Consider the following 22,500-nt stretch of genomic DNA (forward strand, 5'->3'; position numbering starts at 1 on the left):
AAGAACTGTGATAAAGCCTTTGTGCAAAATACGAGAATATCTTCGAAAAAGAAGCTTTTTTGATTCTGTTAGTGTAACATATCCTGAACCGTTTGAATTTACTAGATTTGCAAAACAACCAAGTATAATGTCGCCGCTAAAAAGGAATAACTTTCAAAAAAGGAAAGGCTTCGAATTTTTTTTATGTTATTATATATGGATGTATATGTATATATATATATATATATATATATATATATATATATAATATATATATAAGATTATATATATATATATCTATATATATATATATATAATACATACAGTATTATATATATATATATATAATACATATATATATATATACATAAGATATATATATATATATATATATATATATTATATATATATATATATATATACATATATATATATATATATATATATATATATATATATATATATATATATACATATTATATATATATATATATATATATATATATATATATAATATATATATATATATATATATATATATATGACAAACAAATGTGCATATATCTAACAATCTCAGCTTATATTGTACGTATTTATATGAAACAAAATTTTAACCCTAGATTGGGTGTGTGGCGAATATACATAATTTCCAATAATAATGCTACCACAAAGTGACGAATAGATGTCGAATCGTTAACACCTCAAGTCAGTTAGTTTTCACAAACTGACGAATATCTTTGATAAACATTATTAGGAAAACTTTATGAATTTAAGGAATTATTTAAACACTGTTTGAAAGAGAAGGTCTTATAATTATCAACTACTAAAAATCAAAATTCTACCGACTAAATTACTTGATAAAAAAGATGCTTTGAAATGGGAGAGATCTTTAAACGCGATTTACTCAGAACAAGAATTTTGCCGATTCGACGGTTTGTGGAAACGTCGAAGATATTTCGACAAAACAAACCGTATTGGCGTTTTACTGAACATACCAAACTCCCTCTTCACTAATGTGCATACTCATATGAATACCAGTACATAGACACATGTGGACCTCTGTTGACGTAAGCAGCAGAAAAGGTACCAGGAAGTTGGTAAACTCTTGTGCCTTGCAGCATGGGTTGGAAGAAATTGGAACTCATAACCTGATCCATATATACCTTTTGAGTAACACGTAGTGATGCTCCCTAGTAAGAGAGAAAGGATTACAAATTATGGAAGGGGCCTGAGCGCTTAAGGTACTTAGTCTCCAAAGAAGGATCTTCATTTGGAAAGAGAAAAAGACGAGAAAAATCGTTTGTTAGATTACAGAGAGACAAGCAACTTCTAGCTGTAATCCACAAGTGAAAATGGAACTGTTTATATATATATATATATATATATATATATATACTATATATATATATATATGTATATATATATATTAATAATTAATATATAATTTATTCTTATATAATATACTTATATATATTAATATATATATATATATAGATATGTATATAATATTAATATATATAGTACTATATATATTCCATTTATATAATATTACTTAATTAATATACTAATATTATAATATATATTAATTATACTATCTATATTCTAGATAATGGATGGGTATTGGTTGAGTCTAAATTTTGTCAGGAGAAATTTCAAAAATGAATTCTTTTCATGTGATTGTGATGAAAACAATAGGGAAAAAGGATAATCACTAGTATAGCCAGCCACTAGGAGGAATGTATGCAAGATAATAATTGGATAAAAGCAGGTTGTTAGACGTGCAAGGTAAAAGAAATTTGTCACCTATGAAGATATTAAGGCAAAATAAAAAAAAGGAGATTTAGATGTACTTTAGGCAAGTTCATTTAGATAGAAGAACAATGAGTCCACAGGCTTGAGAAGTAAAGATGGGAGCTCAGAAATGTTGTTTGTTCAGAAAGATGTTCTTTTTCTAGTGGATTAGAGAGAGATAGAAAAGATTCATGAATGAAAAGTTTATTTAAAGTTTGCCGTGCTGTTGAAATGATGTATGGATTTTAAGGCAATCAAAAAAGCTGGAGAGTGGAAAAGTACAAGTTGAGTGGATCAGAAGTGAGACAGAGAGGTACAGTGGTGCTAATGTAATTTCGTGGTTGACCAGTTTTTGTAAGGCATGTTTATACAATAGAAAGTTCCCAGTAGAATAAGTGATCGAAATTCCCTATTTTTCCCAGATGACTGAAAGAATACCGGAAAGATGTTTGGAGTGATTCTGATTATGAATACTTTATTGCATACAGAATAAGAGTATATAGGCTCTTCAGGTCTGAATTCATGATATTATTTTCTAAAACATAAAAAAGGTTTCTATGTCTCAGAGTAACGTGTGCAAGCTACTTCTCTGCGAAACCCATTTGTAATATTAACGATATTAACTACATATTAAGTCAAAAGCGACATGTAGCCATGGACATATACTATATCCCAATCCATGCATTTACTGTGAGTTGCAGACTGTAAACAGATTTTACAGTAATGTACACTGCAGTGCTTACACAATGTCATGTGGGCGTTTGTTTGCGTTTTTCTGTATAATCCTAAATTGACTTGTTGGACCTTCAGTTGGTGAGACCCTAGATCTTGCAAGCCTCTAGCTGTTCTTGAACGCCTTCTAATTCGTTCGATTTAACCTTTGGCCACGTTCAGTGAGTTTTTCAGAAAGTTCAGCAGTAATGTCCAGGTAAGGATTCTTCAGGGTATCTCAGTTCTTTTCAAAATAATATCCATGCATTGACAGCTGGAAACATTAGAGTGGTAAAATGGTATTTTTCACCATTTCCAAGACTTCCTCTCCAAGGCATATAAACCACCAATTGGATCTGGGGTGTTAACATCAACCATTATCTTCTAGCAATTTCTCTAATAACTTCGGGACATGCAATCGTTTGCATTTGTTGTTTGTCCACTTCAGGCATTCTGGTGTCATGGCAATTACTCAAAACTATGATTTCGTTAAAAGAACTTTTTCTCAGACTTACATTTGGCAAGTGAAGATAAACCTACTCCCTAAGCAGAGTTAACTAAATGTTTCAGGAAATGCAGAAGAATGCTAATAATTTTCCATTCTGGTAGTCAGCTACACGATAAATCGATAAATGCATTTATTCTCGAGTTCATGAATTCCTCCCAGTATTCAGTGGAAGATAGGTGAGGAGGCTTAACGAGGATGGAGAAGTTTCAATTTCAAGGTAGAATTTCATTTGCAGAATGAACTGAGAGTAGACACTTTCCGGGTGCAGATGAATTAATTCCTAGTTGGGAGTAAGACCTAGTGCAACGAGGCAAAGTAACGGTAATATTGCAAGAACGGGTGAAAGATTATCATGTATTTCAGATGTTGCAAGTTAGAGAAATATGGGAGGCCCTAAAAGTACGTAAGTACATAGACAACAATACTAATTGGTCTGGACAAAATCTAACGCAGGACAATGCCAACTTGAACAATTTCCTATTCATCAGCTTCATACGTTATCTTGGAAAACCTAAATATTCATATTTCTGTGCTATTTCGTACAAAAGAAAATGGAACTGGCAAAAGATCATGGTAGAACTTTTTAAAAACCAGCTTTAATGACTCGTAGTTTTTTTTTAAACGTCATGGACATTTATTTTCATAAAATCTTTGACTTTTTTCTGGTATTTCAAGAGGTACTTTCTCCATAACTGAAGAGATTTTTATACTATTGTGTTGCTTGAGAGGGTATAATTATGCAAAGCCATAAACACTTTGTTAAAGCATGTTTATTTTTCCTGTTGGGCTAAGATGTTTAACAGTTAACACTGTAATGAGAATTATTTTGCTAAGATAATATTTTTGGTGATAAATACGCAAATGGTATGTTGTCTTTTTATTTTTTTTAAGCGCTGTTTCCTATGTTTTCTGTTATTTTCCGTAAGTAAGCTCTTTTTTTTGCATGTTGGATAATTGATAATGTGACTCTTTTAATTAAATGTGGCAGTGGTTGCTCTTATCTTTCTGATTATTGATCAGTTTCTGTCGGGGTCCATTTTCCACGATTGCAGTGATTCTAAGAAATCCTTAAATTCTTGACATGACCCTTCCTGAGCGTTATCCTTGACTGTATCTTCTTTCCCACAGTTATCCTTACATTAAGGGGTCGATTGCCTGATGCGCCTTCTCCACTGCCTTCTATCAAAGGCATCATCCTCCACCAAACCTCTTCTCTCCATATCTTCCTTCACTTTATCTCGCCATCTAATTCTCTGTCTCCCTCTCGATCTTCTTCCTCTAAAATATTCCCCCAAACCCTCTTCACTCTCTCCTCATCATCCATCCTCAACACTTGCCCATACAATCTCAATCGTGACTCTCTTATCACCTCTGTAATCCTTACTAAGCCTGACCTTCTTATTTCATCATTTTCCAATCTCTCAAGCAGCGATATTCCCATAATCCACCTCAGCATTTTCATCTCTGTTCTCTCAATCTTTATTTCTTTTCTTCTTAGAACCCATGTTTCTGCTTCATACTTAAACACTGGTCTTATCACTGCTATATATCTTGACTTTTAGCTTGACTGTCATTTTCTTATCACATACCACTCCAGCTACCTCTTTCACTTCCCCAATGCAGCTTTTATCCTACTGTCCACTTCAGCCTCACATCCTCCCTCTTGGCTTAAAGTAGATCCTAAGTATTTTATCTTTTCTGCCTGTTTTATAATCGAGTCTCTTCTTTTTTGTATTATTATATTCTGGCTCTATCTTCCCTATTGCTCAGCAAAACCTCTGTATTATTCACATTCACCTTTAAGCTACCCCTCTTTAAAGACTCCTGCCACTCTCCAACCCTTCACTGTAGGTCCTCCTCATTTTCAGAAGTAGTCACCAGATCATCGGCGTACAACAACTCCCACAGCTCTTCATTCCTGATCTCTTCACTCAACACATCCATGACCAGCACAAACAAAAATGGGCTTAATGCTGACTACTGGTGTAATCAAACACTAACTTCAAAGTTTTCTGTTTCCCCAACTGCTGTTATCACATTACCCTTGACTGTATCATGAGGCCCAAAATTGAACAGGTTGAGGATTTTCAACTATTATTATTAAATTTTTTTTAACCAACAATTACAAAAAGATGTTGTTGATTTTCAGTAATGTTACAAAGAAAATGTATTTTCTGCATTTCCACTTGGAATTGTTCTTAGCCTACTACTATTGAGATTGTATCAGCATATGTTGTTTGACACTGAAGACAATCTGGTTGTTTATCTAGATAATCCTAAATTATTATTACTAATAATAATCCCTTCCATCTACTGGATGCAGACCTGTGGTTGACGAAATATAACTAAAGATTAGTGCATTTAACAACAAATTACCAGGATCAGTTTAAACTCTAAATGGAACTCAGTAATATGACTGTTGATTTTCTATGGCTCAGATCTTTTCATTGATATGTTTTCCATAATTAACTTCAGACACCTATTTTAGAATTGTTGGTACCATTCCTGACTGCATACACATTTCTTTTGAGAAATCAATCTGGTCTACACTGATGAAAATTGCGGATATAATCAGTAAATAAGTCTTACAAGATTTTTTGGAAACACGCTAATCCTGGGAATCTTTTTATTCTTCTATTCTGCCATGTTTTGAATACTGTTTCCAGGATTTCTCTTCATTAAATGCTGTACAAAAGGTTGATTTCTGTACTTTTTTTTGCCATATATCTTTGTACTAAATGTTGGCATTGTTGTTCATTGTACGTTTTGCAACATTTTTCATATTCTGATTTTCTTTTGCATTCAGATCTAATAAGATTTTACCATCCTCGTTGTTTACAATAAATTTTAACAACCATGCCTTTACCTTTGGGAGTTTTGACAGCAAAAACTTTTCTAAAGTCAATTGTGACCGAATTACGGAATGATTTGAGTCACGTACCTGAATCACTGGAACGCAGGAAGTTCAATCCGCGTGCAAATCATTTTTTAGCTCAGCAGATTCACGCGAGTCTTATTTTATTAACTATTTGTTTGTATCTCACTTAATTTGCTATGTTACCTTTTCTTCAAGTTTATTTATATTCATATTTATTTCTTTTTCCGTGGTTGGCTGAATTCCAAAGTGCAGTCCTATGTGCTACGAACATGTAGCTTTTCCAAGTAAGTGTGGCTTACATTATAACAACCCAAGTTATACATTAAGAGCATCTATGGCTATAGTATTACAAACTGCCAGTTATCAACGTCTTTGGCATACCAAAGAGAATATGGATATGAAAACAGTCATATAGTCATTTTCTTTTTTTTTGCTTGCTCCGTATTCTGAAAAGGAAAACAGAGAGTGGACATACATGAACGCTCTTGCTTTCTATGAGACCAGTTTGTCTTAGAACTGTTTGTTTTCATCGATTTTTCTCTTTTATGAACCAGTATCAGATCTGATATCTTAAACACAGCTTGACTCTTCGAGAATGTATATAGTAAAACCTTTGGTAGCAAAGGTCCGAAAAGAAACATAACCTAAAGTAGGTCAAGTTAATCTCGAAAAAGTTAGGATAGGGTTTTTATGAGGTCTTGACCAGCTATCTAGGAACATTCAACCATACTTCTTTGTCTTCCTTTAGGAAAAAAAGATTATATGTTCTCAGTCATTATCAAATATCATTCAAGTTATTTCATACCTGATACCACCTCTAATCCTGAGATATTTTCAAAATGAGGGAAAGAAAAAGGTCTATTAAATTTACCTCTGAAAATGGGATATAATTGATAACTATGTTATAAATTTATTTAAGGTTTGGAGTATTTTAATTTTCAGTTCTTTTCTCATTAATTATGGTGTACTATTTGTAATATACAATGACTTTGTCACAGACCTGTACAGAACTATGCTATACAGAGACTATTACAAACTTTTACAAAAGAATACGGTTTTGTGTGTAGAGTAATTCAAATAGATTTAAGTGCTACTTTAGATTAAGTAAATCACAAGGCACTTATATTTATAAACTTTGGATCTTGGAATGGATAGATCTGTTCCAGAATTACTTCAAGACTTTTTCACAAGTAGGCAGCAGTGAATTGCTGTTGATGGGATCTTTAACGAGCCAAGACCTATTGTGTCTTGAGTTCCACAGGGTAGTGTTTTGGCCCACTGTTATTTTTCGTGTATAAAAGCGATGTGGTTGTTGGCATGGGAAAGAAGATTGTTCAGTATACCGATGATGCAACCCTTGTGGGTGTAGTAAAGTCTCTACCTATGAGATATAAAGTCGTGACGTGAAGTGGATTAGTTAATGGTGTAGTCCAGGGGTCAACACACTTTGGACCTAAAAGTACCATTTATTTAGAGAATCATAAAAATTTACTAGTACTGTTAGAGCCGCAATGTAAAAAATGGTCTCCTAAGATCTAAAATAAAAATTTGCAGTAGTTCAGAAATATAAGAATATAGTTCAACAGGCCTAATCAAAACAAAATAATTATAGCGATATCATTCATTATACTTGCATTCTCAAAGCAAAATAAATAATGTGTTCTTTCATGCATTATCCTTTCATTTATATGCCAACACTTGTAAAAAATTAAACAAATCTCTCTTTCTCTCTACCTCAAATGTTTAATACTTTCAACTTCGGAAGTATTTGTATCTTATTAAAAAGTTAATAAAATTGATCCCTATAATATGCTTTTAAAATTGAATGAAATGTAATCAAATATTGTCTTAGGAGTGTTACATAATTTGTTTGTTTTAAATGGATAAAAAGGTATTTGTTCAGCGTTTGGAGACGCATAAGTGTCTTGAAGGAGCCGCAGGTAGGTTGGCGACCTATGGGATCGTCCGTGAAGTATGAATTTATTGACTTGGACTATCAACGGACTGTCTCTTGTTTGTCAATTTTTCATAAGTCGTATTTTAACAGAGATCCTTCACATTCGCAGGTGATCCCTGGTTCTTCTTTCCTACCGAGAGCGACTAGATTTTCTGAACAGCAGCACCAATATGCAGTAAATGTGCTTCCTTGTCAAACCTCTTAATTCCAAAGGTTCTTTATTCCTCAAACGGTTGGACTTTGGAACAGTCCCCCTGAAGATGCTGTTAAGCTGGAACCTCGAAAGTTCAAGCGAAGGTGTAATGTATTGCTACCCTAAATGCAAAGATATTTTTCTCCTCAAGGACTATCCACCAAATCCATTGACTGTAAAGTTAAAACAGTCTCAGGAAGGAAATTTCCACTTACGACTCATGACCTTACGAGCGATGGCATGATGCCTTCTTTCATGAGGGACTCTGGACAGACACTACAATTATGAAGATGATAATAGGATATGTAGTTTTTGACGTGAATAGCCAAAGATGTTGGGCGCTTATTGCACTGATAATAGTAATATCTGGCCTTGATTATGGATAACTTTTGTAAGTTGTTCTCTAAGTATGATCTTTAGCGAAAATCCTTAAGATGTTTTCTTTCAAACTAGATCTATTTGTATACACCCACACGTGCCAACACACACATACATACAAACATACATGCATCGTTGAGAATTTCTCCTATGGATAATTAAACACAGTTATGATAATTGCAGTATATTTTTGTTGTTACGATCAAACGACTGCAGTCCTCTCATAGAGGCGATTGGCATCGCAAATAATGAACATTGTCATGGACAATAATATCAGATAACCTAATACCTCTCAGGAACGATATAGCGACAACATCGAAGAATAGGCTATTTACATAAAGATTTGCGACGTTGTATCTTCAGAATTCACATGGACACTAAACGAAGAATGCAAAGCCTGTTACATAAACAACTAAGCCACGTTGAAGCCACATTACTTTTTTTTTTTCACTGATTCTAATATATTCTCGAATAAAAAGCCATCCAGGCCGGCTATGATGATTAGCATCATGTGATGGCCTGGTGTAGTGACACCAGGAGCAGAAGGGGAAGATTGAATTCCGGTTTGCTGATCTGAGATGATCCACTGAGAACTGAAACGAAAACCAAGAAACGGTTAATGTTCAATAATAAAGAGTAAACGGATAGCGAAGCTTAAACATTAAAAACAGTGATGACTTGTAATGAAGATAAATGTCAGCACCGCAGAGCAAATTCGATGCCAAATGTTATGAAAGAAACTTGCTGCCTAGCGTTTGGGAATCTTTGTGGATGCTCAAAAGATATGAAAAGCCATGATCTGTGAAGTAAAATTACACGATGATAGAAAAGTGACGAATGATGATTTACGTAAACGTTAGCAATAGCAGCAAGTTTGTTGTGTTTATTAAATAAACGAATAAAGAAAGAAGGGCAGTTTATCCTGATATCAAAGAAAGAAACTAGGCGAACGATGTAGAAAAATCAAATTTGAATGTTACTGGAAAACAGACGACTACAGTTGAAAAGAAGGGAAACTGATGACATTGAGGGAAAATTTAAAGAATATTGTTAGAGAGAAGACGTTAGTTTTAATGATACAGGTTGCTCATGATTAACAACGAAAAAATTATTGGGCTCAAAAGGCAAGACAATAGTAATTCACGATAAATATATAAAGAAGAAATTAGTAGACTATAATTTTGGTGAAGTTACCAAACGGACAGGTTCACTGCTTGATAAGGGTGGAAGTGAGTCCACCGAACTATAGTAGTCCTCAGCTTCAAACCAGTGTTTTAATGGACCTTTTATACTTAACACACACATATAGGATATATATAGACATACATACATACATACATATATATATATATATATATATATATATATATATATATATATATATGGGGATACAATCCACAATGAAGTAAATTCCTCTTGTAGTTTAAAATATATATTACTTGTATAGGATTATAATCCTATACAAGTAAGTATATATATTTTAAACTACAAGAGGAATTTACTTCATTGTGGATTGTATCCCCATTTACTTAGAGGTACGACATAGTACCTGGCTTCTGTATATATATATATATATATATATATATATATAATATATATATATATATATCCAATGTAGCACGAAGGAACACGTAATTGAGAATATCCTCAAATCCACGCTAGAAAAGTGAGTGAAACTGGGGACTTGGAACAGGTATTTTTGTAGTTTATTCTACATTTTCAAGTTCACACTGAATTTAATAGAAGTTGACAGACCTTTATATACAAAAACAGAAAGGTGTGCCAGGGTTATAGTTTGTTAATCTGGGCAACGTGTTCTTTAAGCAAAAGAGGATCAAGGTATAATCCAGGATGGAGATTTAAATTCCTTGTTAACGTGGCTTCAATAAAAATGGACTCCAACAAATTCCTTTTGCAGTGATCTTTGACCCTGCAGATTATCGAGGAATTGTCCCTGTTAATAGCATGTCTGTCTTAAGGCAATGATCCACAATGCCATTATTTGTTAAGTCTCTTGATATGGCATATTTGTGCTGAGAGCATTTCATCTTTAGTCCTTTTGATGTTTGACCAATATAAATCTTGTTACATTCTTTGCAAGGAATCTGTATATAATATTGTTTGAATTTGGCGGGCTATCCTTAATTAGTTTATTTATCAATATTATTATTATATTTAAATACTAAGTAGATGTCAATTGTTTTTGAAATGGGTACAGCAGGAATGAAATTGGGATGAAATGGTATACAAAGAATATTCTCAAGTTCTTTGTTAACACTGGCTGGATTGTCTCTTTTTGATTTATTCTTACAAAGTTCCAAAAAATATGGAGGGTAACATAATAAATTTCCTATTTTATTAATGATTTTAGATTCTTCAGGACTACAGATTCTAGGAGCTCTGAGATACATACTGGAAAATGTTGACATATTTATTTGTTTAGCATGGTTAGAGTAAGAATGGATATATGACAAATTATTTGTGGGTTTCCTATGCACTTTAAAACAAAAACTGGTGTTATACAATTATTTTCTTCATATTCTATTGTAAATTTTATGAACGGTACAAGATTATTAATTGTATGCAAGAAATCAGTAATATTTAGATTTTCTTTTACAATAAAAACTCAATCACCTGCATATCTAACCCAAAACACCTTAGGGCTTAGAGAATAAATTTCTTGGATTCTAAGAACTCCACATAAGTAAACAAAAGTGGCGAAAGAGGGTTACCCATAGCTTTACCAAATATCTGTTCATAAAAATTATCATTGAAACTCAATTTACAATCTTTTATACAAAGGGATATCAAATTGATAATGACATTAGCATAATTCTAGATTATACAAGTTCAAATGTTGTGATAAATACTGAAGTAAGTCATCAATTGGAACTTAGTAAACTAAGATGTAACATCAAAACTGGTTAATTTGTCAGTACTGGATAATTCAATATGGGGGTAAGTCTAGCACAGAAATCAACAGAGTTTTGTGAATGGGAATTTGAAATGGAAGTCCATTCAAACTCGTTCACCGCTGTATTGTAAAATGCAACATAATTCATCAAATACTGGTATCGTTTTTTCTTTTAATCTCCTCAGTACTTCCTTACATATTCATTAATCACTTCCACAGTATCTTCATACTGTCCTGAACTCCTCCACTTTTCTGTCTTTCAGTTCTGTATATCCTGTACACTCCACACTCAGGATATTTTCAACTACTCACTCCACCGGTCCAGGACGACATTGAATTCAGAAAGCATCTACAACTTTATGTCTTAATTACAGAATGCTCCTCTACTCTCAGCGGTTTTGTCCTCGAGGAATTTGTTATTCTTCCATAAAGTCCATGTTCAATTTCACCTTTCTGTATCCATTATTTTTGGTCCTTTCTTTTTTTCCACTTTATTCTCTTACACACCTGTACACGTGTTCCATGGGTTACGTTTCATCTTCATATTTCCTATTTGCCACACACAGTCCTGCTGACTTGTTACTTCTTTCACTGAATTGTGTGCACTTCTGAAGTAATCCTTTCACGTTCATAGCTTTAACCCTTGCTGATTTTTTAAAATCCTTTTTCGACTTAATATGTTTTTATATCAGATGCTCCGTTGTTTTGATTATATTTACTGCCCCATTTTCACACAATTCCTTTCAAACTCAAAATGCCCGGTTGATTTTCATCCATCTTCCTTTTATGATGGCTTCTCACTTCCTTCTGATGGAAACCACTTGTCTTCACTGTATTTGCAGTCACTTTTCACCCTACCCTCTCCAACTTTAAATATTCAACTTTGTAACTTTTGCTTCAACAAATAATGACCAACTATACCTCCAGCCGCTCTCCTTTCACCAGTATACCTATCAGGAAGCTTTCCCATAATTTTCTCTAAGTTTTTCATTTTTACACGTGACCTTCATTGGGAATCATTTATTACCATCGTTCAAATCCCTTTCCAAATGCATTTACACCAAACACATACGTTCTCATTTACTCCAGCAAATGCATACCTACCAAGAATGCTGTCCTATTCTTTGATACCTACCTGTGCATGGTAACCACTCAATACAACCTCCCTTTCATGCTTTAAACCATCCAGACAGGTTTAGACTACCAAAATCATTCTTTTTCCTGCTCATTCTCCACCATTCCTGGACAGTAAGCATAATATTACAGACTTTTTCCTCTTTCCTTAATTAGTCACACCCGTGAAATCATCCCTACTTCTTTTACATATCGGTATAAAACTTGGGGCTGCAAGTCCATGCCCTTGGCCAATTGTTGACTTAAACTAATAATAAATGCAATATGCTTGTGCTTGGGACTCCCTTCATCTAACAGCACCGTTATTTTCATCTACTTTTCAGATTTCGTCCACGTCACAATCTACTTTGCCATTGCAGAGTACAAAATAATTCTAATATTGTCATCTTGGCCTAAAGTGAAATAAGATATAAAATGCTCGAACAGGGAACAATACAACTTAAATTTTCAGAAGGAACTCTTCACCTCGTGAGAATCTGGACAGAAGACGTAAGCATTACAGAGCATATGGATAAACCTTTACACATCTCTCTTCATACATAAAAACAGTATCTGAGACGACGAAGGCAAATAATAAAGAATAAGCATGCCAGAGATTATTTCTGCGTTATTGACAAGGGCTCCGCCTGCTAAAACAAGATCACCAACGTTCACCAGAAAACAAATGCCCAAGACCATTGGCCGTATTTTCAGAAGTTATAGTTTTTCGTTTGTAAAACCAAAACCATCTGTAAATGTAAAATTCTTCAAGCTACCGAAGAATATGTAATACAGAACTTTCCTTATTTTGTATAAAAAATGATTCACTGTTTTCTAGGTGTGAGAAAACACATCTGACTGTAAAATGATGTCTTTCTTGCTCTGATGGTAGATACTACTTTTCCGTTCGCGGAAGTTTATGTCTCGTCGGAAATTTGTGAAACTATTACGGGCGGCTTAATGAGCAAGAGCCCGTGCTGGCACAAGGTCAGCTTAATCTAAAACAACAACATGAAAGTAAATTAGTGAGTACCCAGATCAGACACTGCCTCTACTGGCTGGATGTGTACAGTGCTTACCATAGAACCTCTGCTCTCTCTTCTCGAGTATGTAAGGTTCGCCATCCGACACCGTCGCGTCCTCCTCCTCCACAGCGCTGTAAATGGCCGCTACCGTCGCCTGACACTTCAGTGTCAGCTGGCCCTTCAGAAAGTGAGACTTGTCGATCTGGAGGAATAAAGCCCTCAGTTAATGTCGTTCAATCTATTCAACAGTAAATTTCACGGGAGGTTTACAAATTTCATTAATGGCACTGCAAAGAACTGGTTTATTTCAAAATAAAATTCATCAAAAAGCAGGTTTTTGCTATTGAACAAAGCTGACGCCAGTCTACGGAAATCAACCAGCCACCGTCCGCCCCCCCCCCCCCCTCTCTCTCTCTCTCTCACTCTCTCTCTCATTACCGTAAACGAGAGTCCTAGCCTTCTGCTCTCCAAACCGTCTTCGTGAACCCACGGATAATAGTTCACTAGTTGTGATGATTTTACCTGAAAAAGGAAAATATTATTTATATAATATATTTCACTGGAAATCTTTTATGGTCTAGAAGTAAATATACTGTACATTAGGAGACCAGCACAATGGAAGTCAGCAAACCATACAGAGAAGAAATACACTGTTATTTCATTTCAATACTCTTGTATATATCAATAGAATGAGGAAAAAAATAGAAAGGAGAAGAGATAGAACAGTAATTAATGTGTATGAGAAGCAGCGCCATTATGCTTTGGTGTTTTTTTGCATCTGTGAGTCGTAATAATAATGTCAGAGGGGCAGGAAAAGTCGGGTAATTCTCAAACAAATTCGGAAGTTATGAAAGCACATGATTGTTTAATTCGTCGAGTACGGCCATGCTAAATGCACACCTGCTTGATGGCCTCGGCGAACTCCTAATCAATTTTTCAGGGTTAAAGAGAGACCGTCCCATTTAGTGTGTTCTTTAGGTTTTAGGTCGTCAAACAGCCAAGATTTTAGGGTTTTCGCTGAGGTGATTTGGGCGAGAAGTCTTTTGTGTGGGGAGTCTTTCCCGGTGATGGCTACTTCGGATTTTTCGTGGATGTTGTTTCTTCTTCTACGCCACTTTTGCGGCGCATCTTGGGTCTGAAGGTTTGGGGGAAAACGACAAGAATCGCACTAAATTTTTCCGTATCTGCAGTGATTTTCATTTCTAAGATTTTGTTGTATATCTGGACGTCGGCTTCTGTGTGTTTTTTTAAATATCTTGAGTGAGTTTGGAAACGGAATGCATCCTTTCATTCTTACTACAACTATAAAAAAAAGTTAAGTATATCTTAGTTCAACCAGACCACTGAGCTGATTAACAGCTCTCCTAGGGCTGGCCGGAAGGATTAGATTTTTTTTACGTGGCTAAGAACCAATTTACCTAGCAACGAGACCTACAGTTTATTGTGGGATCCGAACCACATTAAATCGAGAAATAAATGTCTAATCACCAGATACAAATTCCTTTTAGTGCACGACTACAACTGCAGAAATCAAAATAATTGTCACTCTACTTGTTTCTTATGATCAAATCTTGCCACTCGACACTTAGTGCAATCACACTAAAATTCAGTCATTTGAGAATACGATTTATCTTCTAAACGTGAAGTCTACAGTTACTCACTGATTACTTATCCTCGATGATGATGAAAAAGCAACAAAGAATAATATGAGTAGGAATGAGGTGGTTTTGGCAGAGATTTCTAGTAAATGGGAGGGAACCTGTAACCTTCTTAAGTTCCCATTTCACCATGTAGACCAGTGACTGATAACTTTCATAGTTCTTTAGCCTAACTTTTAACTTGACCTGCGATCTGTGTACATCCTCACCTAGTTGTAGTGTAAGGGCTCTTGAACGCTGTATTGATGCCCATGTTTGAGCCCAAGGGTCCTATCTAATATTTTCTTTGGACTAAATCCCTGTTGGAATTGAAGAATTCTACCCATTATGTTCTCTTTTTTCTATTAAATGTTGTTGATTTCTTCATTTAACCTAAACTTTCTGTCTTCACAAAAGGGAAATGGTATAATGAATGGGATTGGGGTTAATTTTTGAATTTAATAGTATGAACTTTGATAGGAGTGTCTAATATCTGATAATTTTTTGACCTGAGGGTTTTAATATGACTTACCATAGTGATACCTTGATGACAGAACTGCTTCAATAATCATTAGTTTCCAGTGGTAGGTTGATGTTTTCGTAAGTACTCCTGACATTCGATCTGATTTGCCCACTAACAAAGTTAGAGTAGGCATGATGGTAACACACTCAGCCCAAACAAACGAGTTCAGCCTAGACTTTTGCTTCTCTAATTGTAATGGTGCAATTCCTTCGGAGTAGGGTAAGGGATAGCCCATGGTATGTTCCAAATATTTTCATGCATGTCTTTTCCTTTCTTTGACAATCTACTTATGTTAAGTTCACATGAGGATGTAGTACCTCTGGACCTTTAGACATACTGACACCGTTAACGACCCATTGGAACTATACAGTTAATAATAATAAGAGTATGTATGAAACGATCCCTGGGGTCTTTGTACCCAGTTCTTATGATAAATAACCAAACCTAAACTTGAATGACCATGATGTAGATATGTTTGAAGTTGGCAGACAACAAAATGTTTCTGCCCAGAATTAGAATAAAAAGCTATTGTAAGTACGATTACTTATATTATCTGTCTTCTGTTTTTCAATCAGTGTGTATAGCAGGTTTAGCAGTAGTACCAATGATGCCTCATGGTTTAGCAAGAGGATGTCTTACCCTTATCATTCTCTTTTTCTCTATCTTTACCCCTGTAGCCATCTTCACAACCACCACTACTGTCTTTCTTTCAGGTCTGGCAAATCTAGAGATATAATTGTCATTGCTGGGTGTGCTGACTTGTTCCAGTTGATCAGATTAATTCCAGTGATAATTTGCCTTTTTATGGGCATGCACTTTTCAGTATTTATTTCACATGTATATGTCGCTCCTGTTGTTACCGGTTTTGCTAAATTTGCAAAAAATTCCTTCATGATTGTTTCTTTCTGGCAACACTGAAGTTAATCCTAGTCCAGAGAATTAATCACTGATGTTTTATATTTTTATAGCACTGGACGTGGATTATATGAGAATAAAATAGAATTTGGATGTTGCTGCTATTAATATGCGTCTAATTTGCTACATATTTCAGAACTGTTGGTTCCAGAATTAAAGAAGCCACTTACCTTAAGCATAATGCCATTCCAAGAACTCATGGAGTGGCTCTGTATATTAGAAAGAGTTTTTCCAGATCACATAGGCCATTGTAATAGTGTGGATGTCATAAAACACAAGGGGTTAAAGTCTCTGGAAGACTAAATTTCGATGTTTTTTCTAGCTATAGGATTCAGATTTGGATGAATGTTTATGTCTGCTTGCTTACCAAAATGTCAGCAGTTCAGAAAGCTGACTCCAAGGATTGTTTCACTTTCGTTGGTAATTACAGTGCTCATGCACCAAATGGCTTATCTCACTGCCCCAGATAATCATGGTGTTGCTGCTCTGAATTTTCCCACAATTTCTGTTTGTTAGCAGTTAATAAATGAACTTGCACATTAATCTGGTAACTGTCTTGACCTTGTATTCACCGATGTTATAAGCATTTTGTCATATGGAGTAGGTTCACTGATAGATTCAATTAGTCACTGTTTGATTTAAGTTAACATTGAGATGGATTGGGTTGTTCCTGATGTTGGCCTTTCAAGAAAAGTGTACTTGAAATCCCATGAGAATTGGGATGGTATAAACTGTGATCTTATTGAGCTCAGGTGGAGCGGGATCTATAGTAGTTCAAATATTATTTAGTGTTTAAATGTTGAACTTAAGGCTATAATTAAGATGGGGATTACTTCTAAATTCCTCGAGTTTCATCTTAAAAATAAGCAGTACATCAATGCAGCATGTAAGTTTGCCTACATGAAAAACAAGAAGCTTATCCTTTATAAGAGAACAATGAATCTGACTTCTTGTGGTGTAATTTCATTGAGCTTAGAAGTCAAGCTGAGGTGGTCTATGAAGGAGCTTATAATAGCGTGGAGATCTTGCGCTTCAATGGTGATGACGATAAGTGGTGGTCTACCTTTAAGTCATCACTCTTTGGAGTTGATTGAAACATGCCTCCTCTTGTTGGAACCGATGGGACAGCTATATATTGACTTAAACAGAAAGCACAACTTTTTGGCTCAAGTTTTTTTGAGCAAATAGTATGGTGATTCCATGGTGTTGCCTCAATCGTGCTTTCCATATCCTTCAGGTCTAGAGAGGTAAAAATTTGTTTCTGGCCTTGCCAGTTATTTTATTGCTCCAAAGAATGCTACTGTTTTCCTGCTGTCTGGAGGAAGGAAAATATTGCTGCATTACCTAAGGGCCCCTGTTTTGTATATGTAAGTATCTCTTTGGGTTTGTTGAACATGATAACCTACTGGCAGCATTACAGTTTGGGTTTTGTATAGGCCTTGGTAGTTGTGGCGTATTCTTGTCAATATCTACAGTCTTGCAGACTGCTCTGGATGGGGTTACAGAGGAATGCATGGTCAACTGATATTTTAGTGCAGCTTTTGTCTGTCACAATTGTAAAAGTACCTGTCTAGATCCAGCTCTGATCACGTGAGAAATCTTATTTCATAAAATTGAAATGAAATTTACGGGAAAACATTCAGATTAAATGTATGGGTCATAAATAACTGTATGGTAACTCTCCAGCATTATTGCTGTGCTGCATGGGTGGAAGGGTAGTTGCCCCCAGATCTCATGATGGAAGGTGATGCTGCATCTCCTGCTAGTCTCTGGCCAAGTACATACCACAGTGAATCTGGTGTGCTATGTGTAAAATATCTAAAGAGACATTGGTAGAGGAAGAAATATTTCACCAGTTAGAGTTTTATGAAATGAAAGATGACTTTGCTGACATCTGACAATGAGAATGGTGAGTGATGAAGTGATGAAGATAATGGCATACTGGAAGGCTTATAGGATTTGGATATTGATGATAATGTTGATGATCCAAGTAATCAACAAGAACATAATTATACAGAAAGTGATATAAGTGTGTAGTATGAAGGTGAAGTTATTGGTGATGAAAAACGAGAGGCTGGTGGGGAGGTCTTTCTGCTGACATGGTAGGTATTAAGGGTTGCACTCATCAAACAGTAATGCTGGTGGTGTTTGGATGCTGTGGAACGAGATGGTTGGATGGACGGAAAAGGCTATGCACTGAAGAATTGGTTTTACTGAATTGGCAGGAGTGATGACCAATTTCATCTTGAGAATCAGAGAATTTCAGGATATTCACTTATGGAGTGGTTAAGTCATGGTCAAACAAATCACTATCAGGGTCATAAGGTTTAGGTAACAAAGATTGACAATTCTATATATGACTGTCTCTTATAGAGCATTGGTATGGCTCAGTCACAGGATTCTAAAGCTTCTTTCGTTGTTTGTTGAGACTGCAATGTAAAGGCCAGCGAGTGACTTAATTCAAATTCCACAGATCAATATGATTAGTCTGCTCTTGAGTTCTGTGTATCCTCCAATTTATCCAGATAATGGAGGAAACTAAATATTTCTGGTAACAGATTAGACCTTATACTCACAGAGGTTCCAGCTATCACCAAGTTTATAGGCACCTCAAGCCATCGTGTCATTGAGATGGACAAATATGTTAATCAGTATATTCCTAATAACACCACTGGAAAATGTTCTGGCTGAAATCCAGAGCCAATTGGGATCGCATTACCGAAGCTTGTCAGGCACTAAATATTTCAGATGCTATAACAGATCCAGATCCCAAGAAGAAGTGAAAGTAAACACTGATGGCTATTTTAGCAAGGTATGTGCCTAGAAAGGTCATCAAAATTGGGACAAATGAACAGACATGGTTTTATGATACATCATATAGACTAGCTTTCCATGGCAAACAGGCCAAATTTAACACATGGAGACAAAATCGTTCACATGAAAACTTCACTATTTTTGTTGAGTCTCACTGTAATGCCAGTAGAATTTACCATATAGCTAAGAAGAATTACAATAACTCTTTAAAAGAATAATTCAACCTCATCTGTGATGGACCAAATTGGCATCATCTATCTTTGGGTCAGATGATGGTAGATTGGTTACTGACCCTAAGGAAGAGGCTGAACTGCCTCATCGAGCTTTTGAAGCTCAGCAATCAGTTGAGGATGTCCCTCTCCCTGATGCATGTTGTCCTGCACATATTCTTACAAAATTTATAGTTCGCTCTTAGGATGTTAAGAAAATTCTTGATAATCTTGATAGCTGATGGTTTCTTTAATTTTCAAAAGGATTTCTAGCATTATGGCTCTCAAGATTAGTATATTCTATTGATTTTCATGTCAATTTAGTATATTTGCAGATGAATGCAAACTTAGTAATTTAATGCCTGTTCCAAAGTGGGAGTCTGTAGTAACTACAGATGAATTTCTATGCTCCCAGTGCTCTCCAGTTGAAGAAAAACATATTTTTTAGCCATTTTACAGGTATGTGGAATTGTTAGTTGATAGTCAATAAGCATATTGGAAGCAATTAGGTACATGTGACGCTATTTTAGATTTGGCATATCATTTGCAAAAGAACCCTTATTAGGGTTTTGAGTGTACCTAGAGTCATTCAAGTACTCGTAGATTTTAGTGTTAATTTCGATTTAGTAAATCATATGGCATTTATATATACACTTCAGAATCTTGGAGTGGGTGGATATGTTTTAGGATTACTTCAAGATTTCCTTACAGGTAGGCAGTTGTGAGTTGCTGTTGATGGAATGGTTGTGGTCCAGTGCGCTGAACATACATCACTTGTAGGTGTAGTAAAGTCTCCACTTATGAGAAATGAAGCTGCCCTTAGTCTCAATCGTGACATGCAGCAGATTAGTGAATGATATATTCAGTGGGGCATGAAGCTGAACTTCAGTAAGATGAAAACACTATTGATAAGTAAATCTTGTACTGATTTTCCACCCCATCCTCCTCTTCAAGTAGATGGGATTCTGCAGAATGAGTCTGAAACTTTAACTATATTTAGAGTAACTTTTGATTCACATCTTATTTTTGAAAAACATCTAATGTCTAATCTAAGTGTCAGCACATGCCACATGGAAGTTGATATTGTAAGGCCTATTTTATAACAGTGATAAAATTAATGCAACGTGCTGTAGAGCTTTTGATCTTCCTTTACTAGAATACTTTACTAGAATACTTCCTTTACTAGAATACTGTTTCCTAACATTAGATTAGCAGTTATGACTTGGACCATTGACAGATGGTCTTTTGTTTGTCAATTTTTCATAAGTTGTATTGTAACAGAGATCTTTCACATTCACAATTGATCCCTGCTCCTCTTTTCCTACCGAGAGTGACCAGATTGACTGACTTGCAGCAACAGTATGCAGTAAATGTTCTTCGATGTTGAGCTTCTCAGTTTCAGAGGCCCTTTATTCCTCACACTGTTGGACTGGGGAACTTCAGTCTCCCATAGGATGTTGTGCAACTGGAACCCCAAAAGTTCAAGTGAAGATGAAACGTATTACCTCCCTAAAACAATTTTCCTTGTATCTTAAAATTTACTAACATTTTTACCCATTTATTTATTAATTTGTTAATGATTTTTTCTTTTCTAACAGCTGAACTCTTCTTTCTATGTTTAATGTTACTATCTTTTACCTCTTTTAGATGAACATCATATTTTTTGGAAGCTTGAATTTCAAGTCAGAGGTCCGTGTGTGCTCGTCCCATGTATTTAGGTTTCGTTTCATCTTCTGCATAATAATAATAATAATAATAATAATAATAATAGATACTGTAATCCAGACTATAAGGATTGTATCTAGGGACACCAGGATGGAGTTTGGAATAGAAAAATGTTCCTTGGTCAATATACAAATAGGCAAAGTGACAAGGATTGAAGGGATAAAGCTTCCAGATGGGAATAGTATCAAACATATAGATGAGACAGGATGCAAATACCTGGGATTATTAGAAGGAGAGGTTATAAAACACCAAGAGATGAAGTACATGAACAGGAACGATTCTATGCATAGATTAAAGACGATCTTCGAGTCAAAACTCAACACTGGAAATATGATGAAAGCCTTAAAACACACGGGCAGTAACAGTAATCAGATACAGTGCAGGATTAGTGGAGTGGACGAAAGCTGAACTCCACACCATGGACCAGAAAATTAGGAAACACATGCCAATAGACAAAGCACTACATCCCATAGCAAATACGGACAGACTACATAACACGAAAGGACAGAGGGAGAGGACTTCTAAGCACAGAGGACTGCATCAATATCGAGAGCAGAGCACTGGTGCAGTATCTGATAACCAGTGAAAACAAATGGCTCACGGGTGCATGGGGAGAAGGACTGACGAAGACCCATGAATATATATAGACAGGAAAATGACAAACAGAATGGAAAAATGGCACAACAAACCAATGCACGGACAGTACATAAGACAGACTAAAGAACTGGCCAGCAATGAAACATGACAATGGCTACAGAGGGGAGAACTCAAGAAGTGAAACAGAAGGAATGCTAACAGCAGCACAAGATATATTAAAAGAACGATACATGGAAGTAACATCTCACCCTTATGCAGGAAGTGCAATATGAAAAACGAGACCATACACCACGTAGCAAGAGAATGTCCGGCACTTGCACAGAACCAGTACAAAAAGCCCTCCACCGGAGCCTGTGCAAGAAACACTAGCTACCTTTTAGTAATAAGTGGTACGAAAACCAACCTGAGGGAATTATAGAAAACGATCAGGCAAAGATCCTCTGGGGCTATGGTATCAGAACGGATAGGGTGATACGTGCAAATAGGCCAGACGTGATGTTGATTGACAAAATCAAGAAGAAAGTATCACTCACTGATGTCGCAATACTATGGGACACCAGAGTAGAAGAGAAAGAAAGAGAAAAAATTAATGAGTCTCAAGACCTGAAAATAAAAATAAGAAGGGTATGGGAT

General features: G+C 35.4%; 1 protein-coding gene across 1 annotated transcript in view; it reads right to left on the bottom strand.

Moving 5' to 3' along the window:
• Window positions 1-8,580: 8,580 nt before the first annotated feature.
• Window positions 8,581-22,500, bottom strand: part of LOC135209024 (uncharacterized) — a 501,080-nt gene continuing 487,160 nt past the window's right edge. Inside the window, exons 7-9 of the mRNA XM_064241559.1 lie at window positions 13,886-13,969; window positions 13,502-13,649; window positions 8,581-8,988 (exon numbers count right to left, since the gene is read on the bottom strand). Of these exons, the coding sequence (XP_064097629.1) occupies window positions 8,903-8,988; window positions 13,502-13,649; window positions 13,886-13,969 (318 nt within the window). The 3' untranslated portion in view covers window positions 8,581-8,902. The remainder of the gene's footprint in view (window positions 8,989-13,501; window positions 13,650-13,885; window positions 13,970-22,500) is intronic.

Source organism: Macrobrachium nipponense, chromosome 37, assembly GCF_015104395.2.
Source record: "Macrobrachium nipponense isolate FS-2020 chromosome 37, ASM1510439v2, whole genome shotgun sequence".
Taxonomy (NCBI): Eukaryota; Metazoa; Arthropoda; class Malacostraca; order Decapoda; family Palaemonidae; genus Macrobrachium; species Macrobrachium nipponense.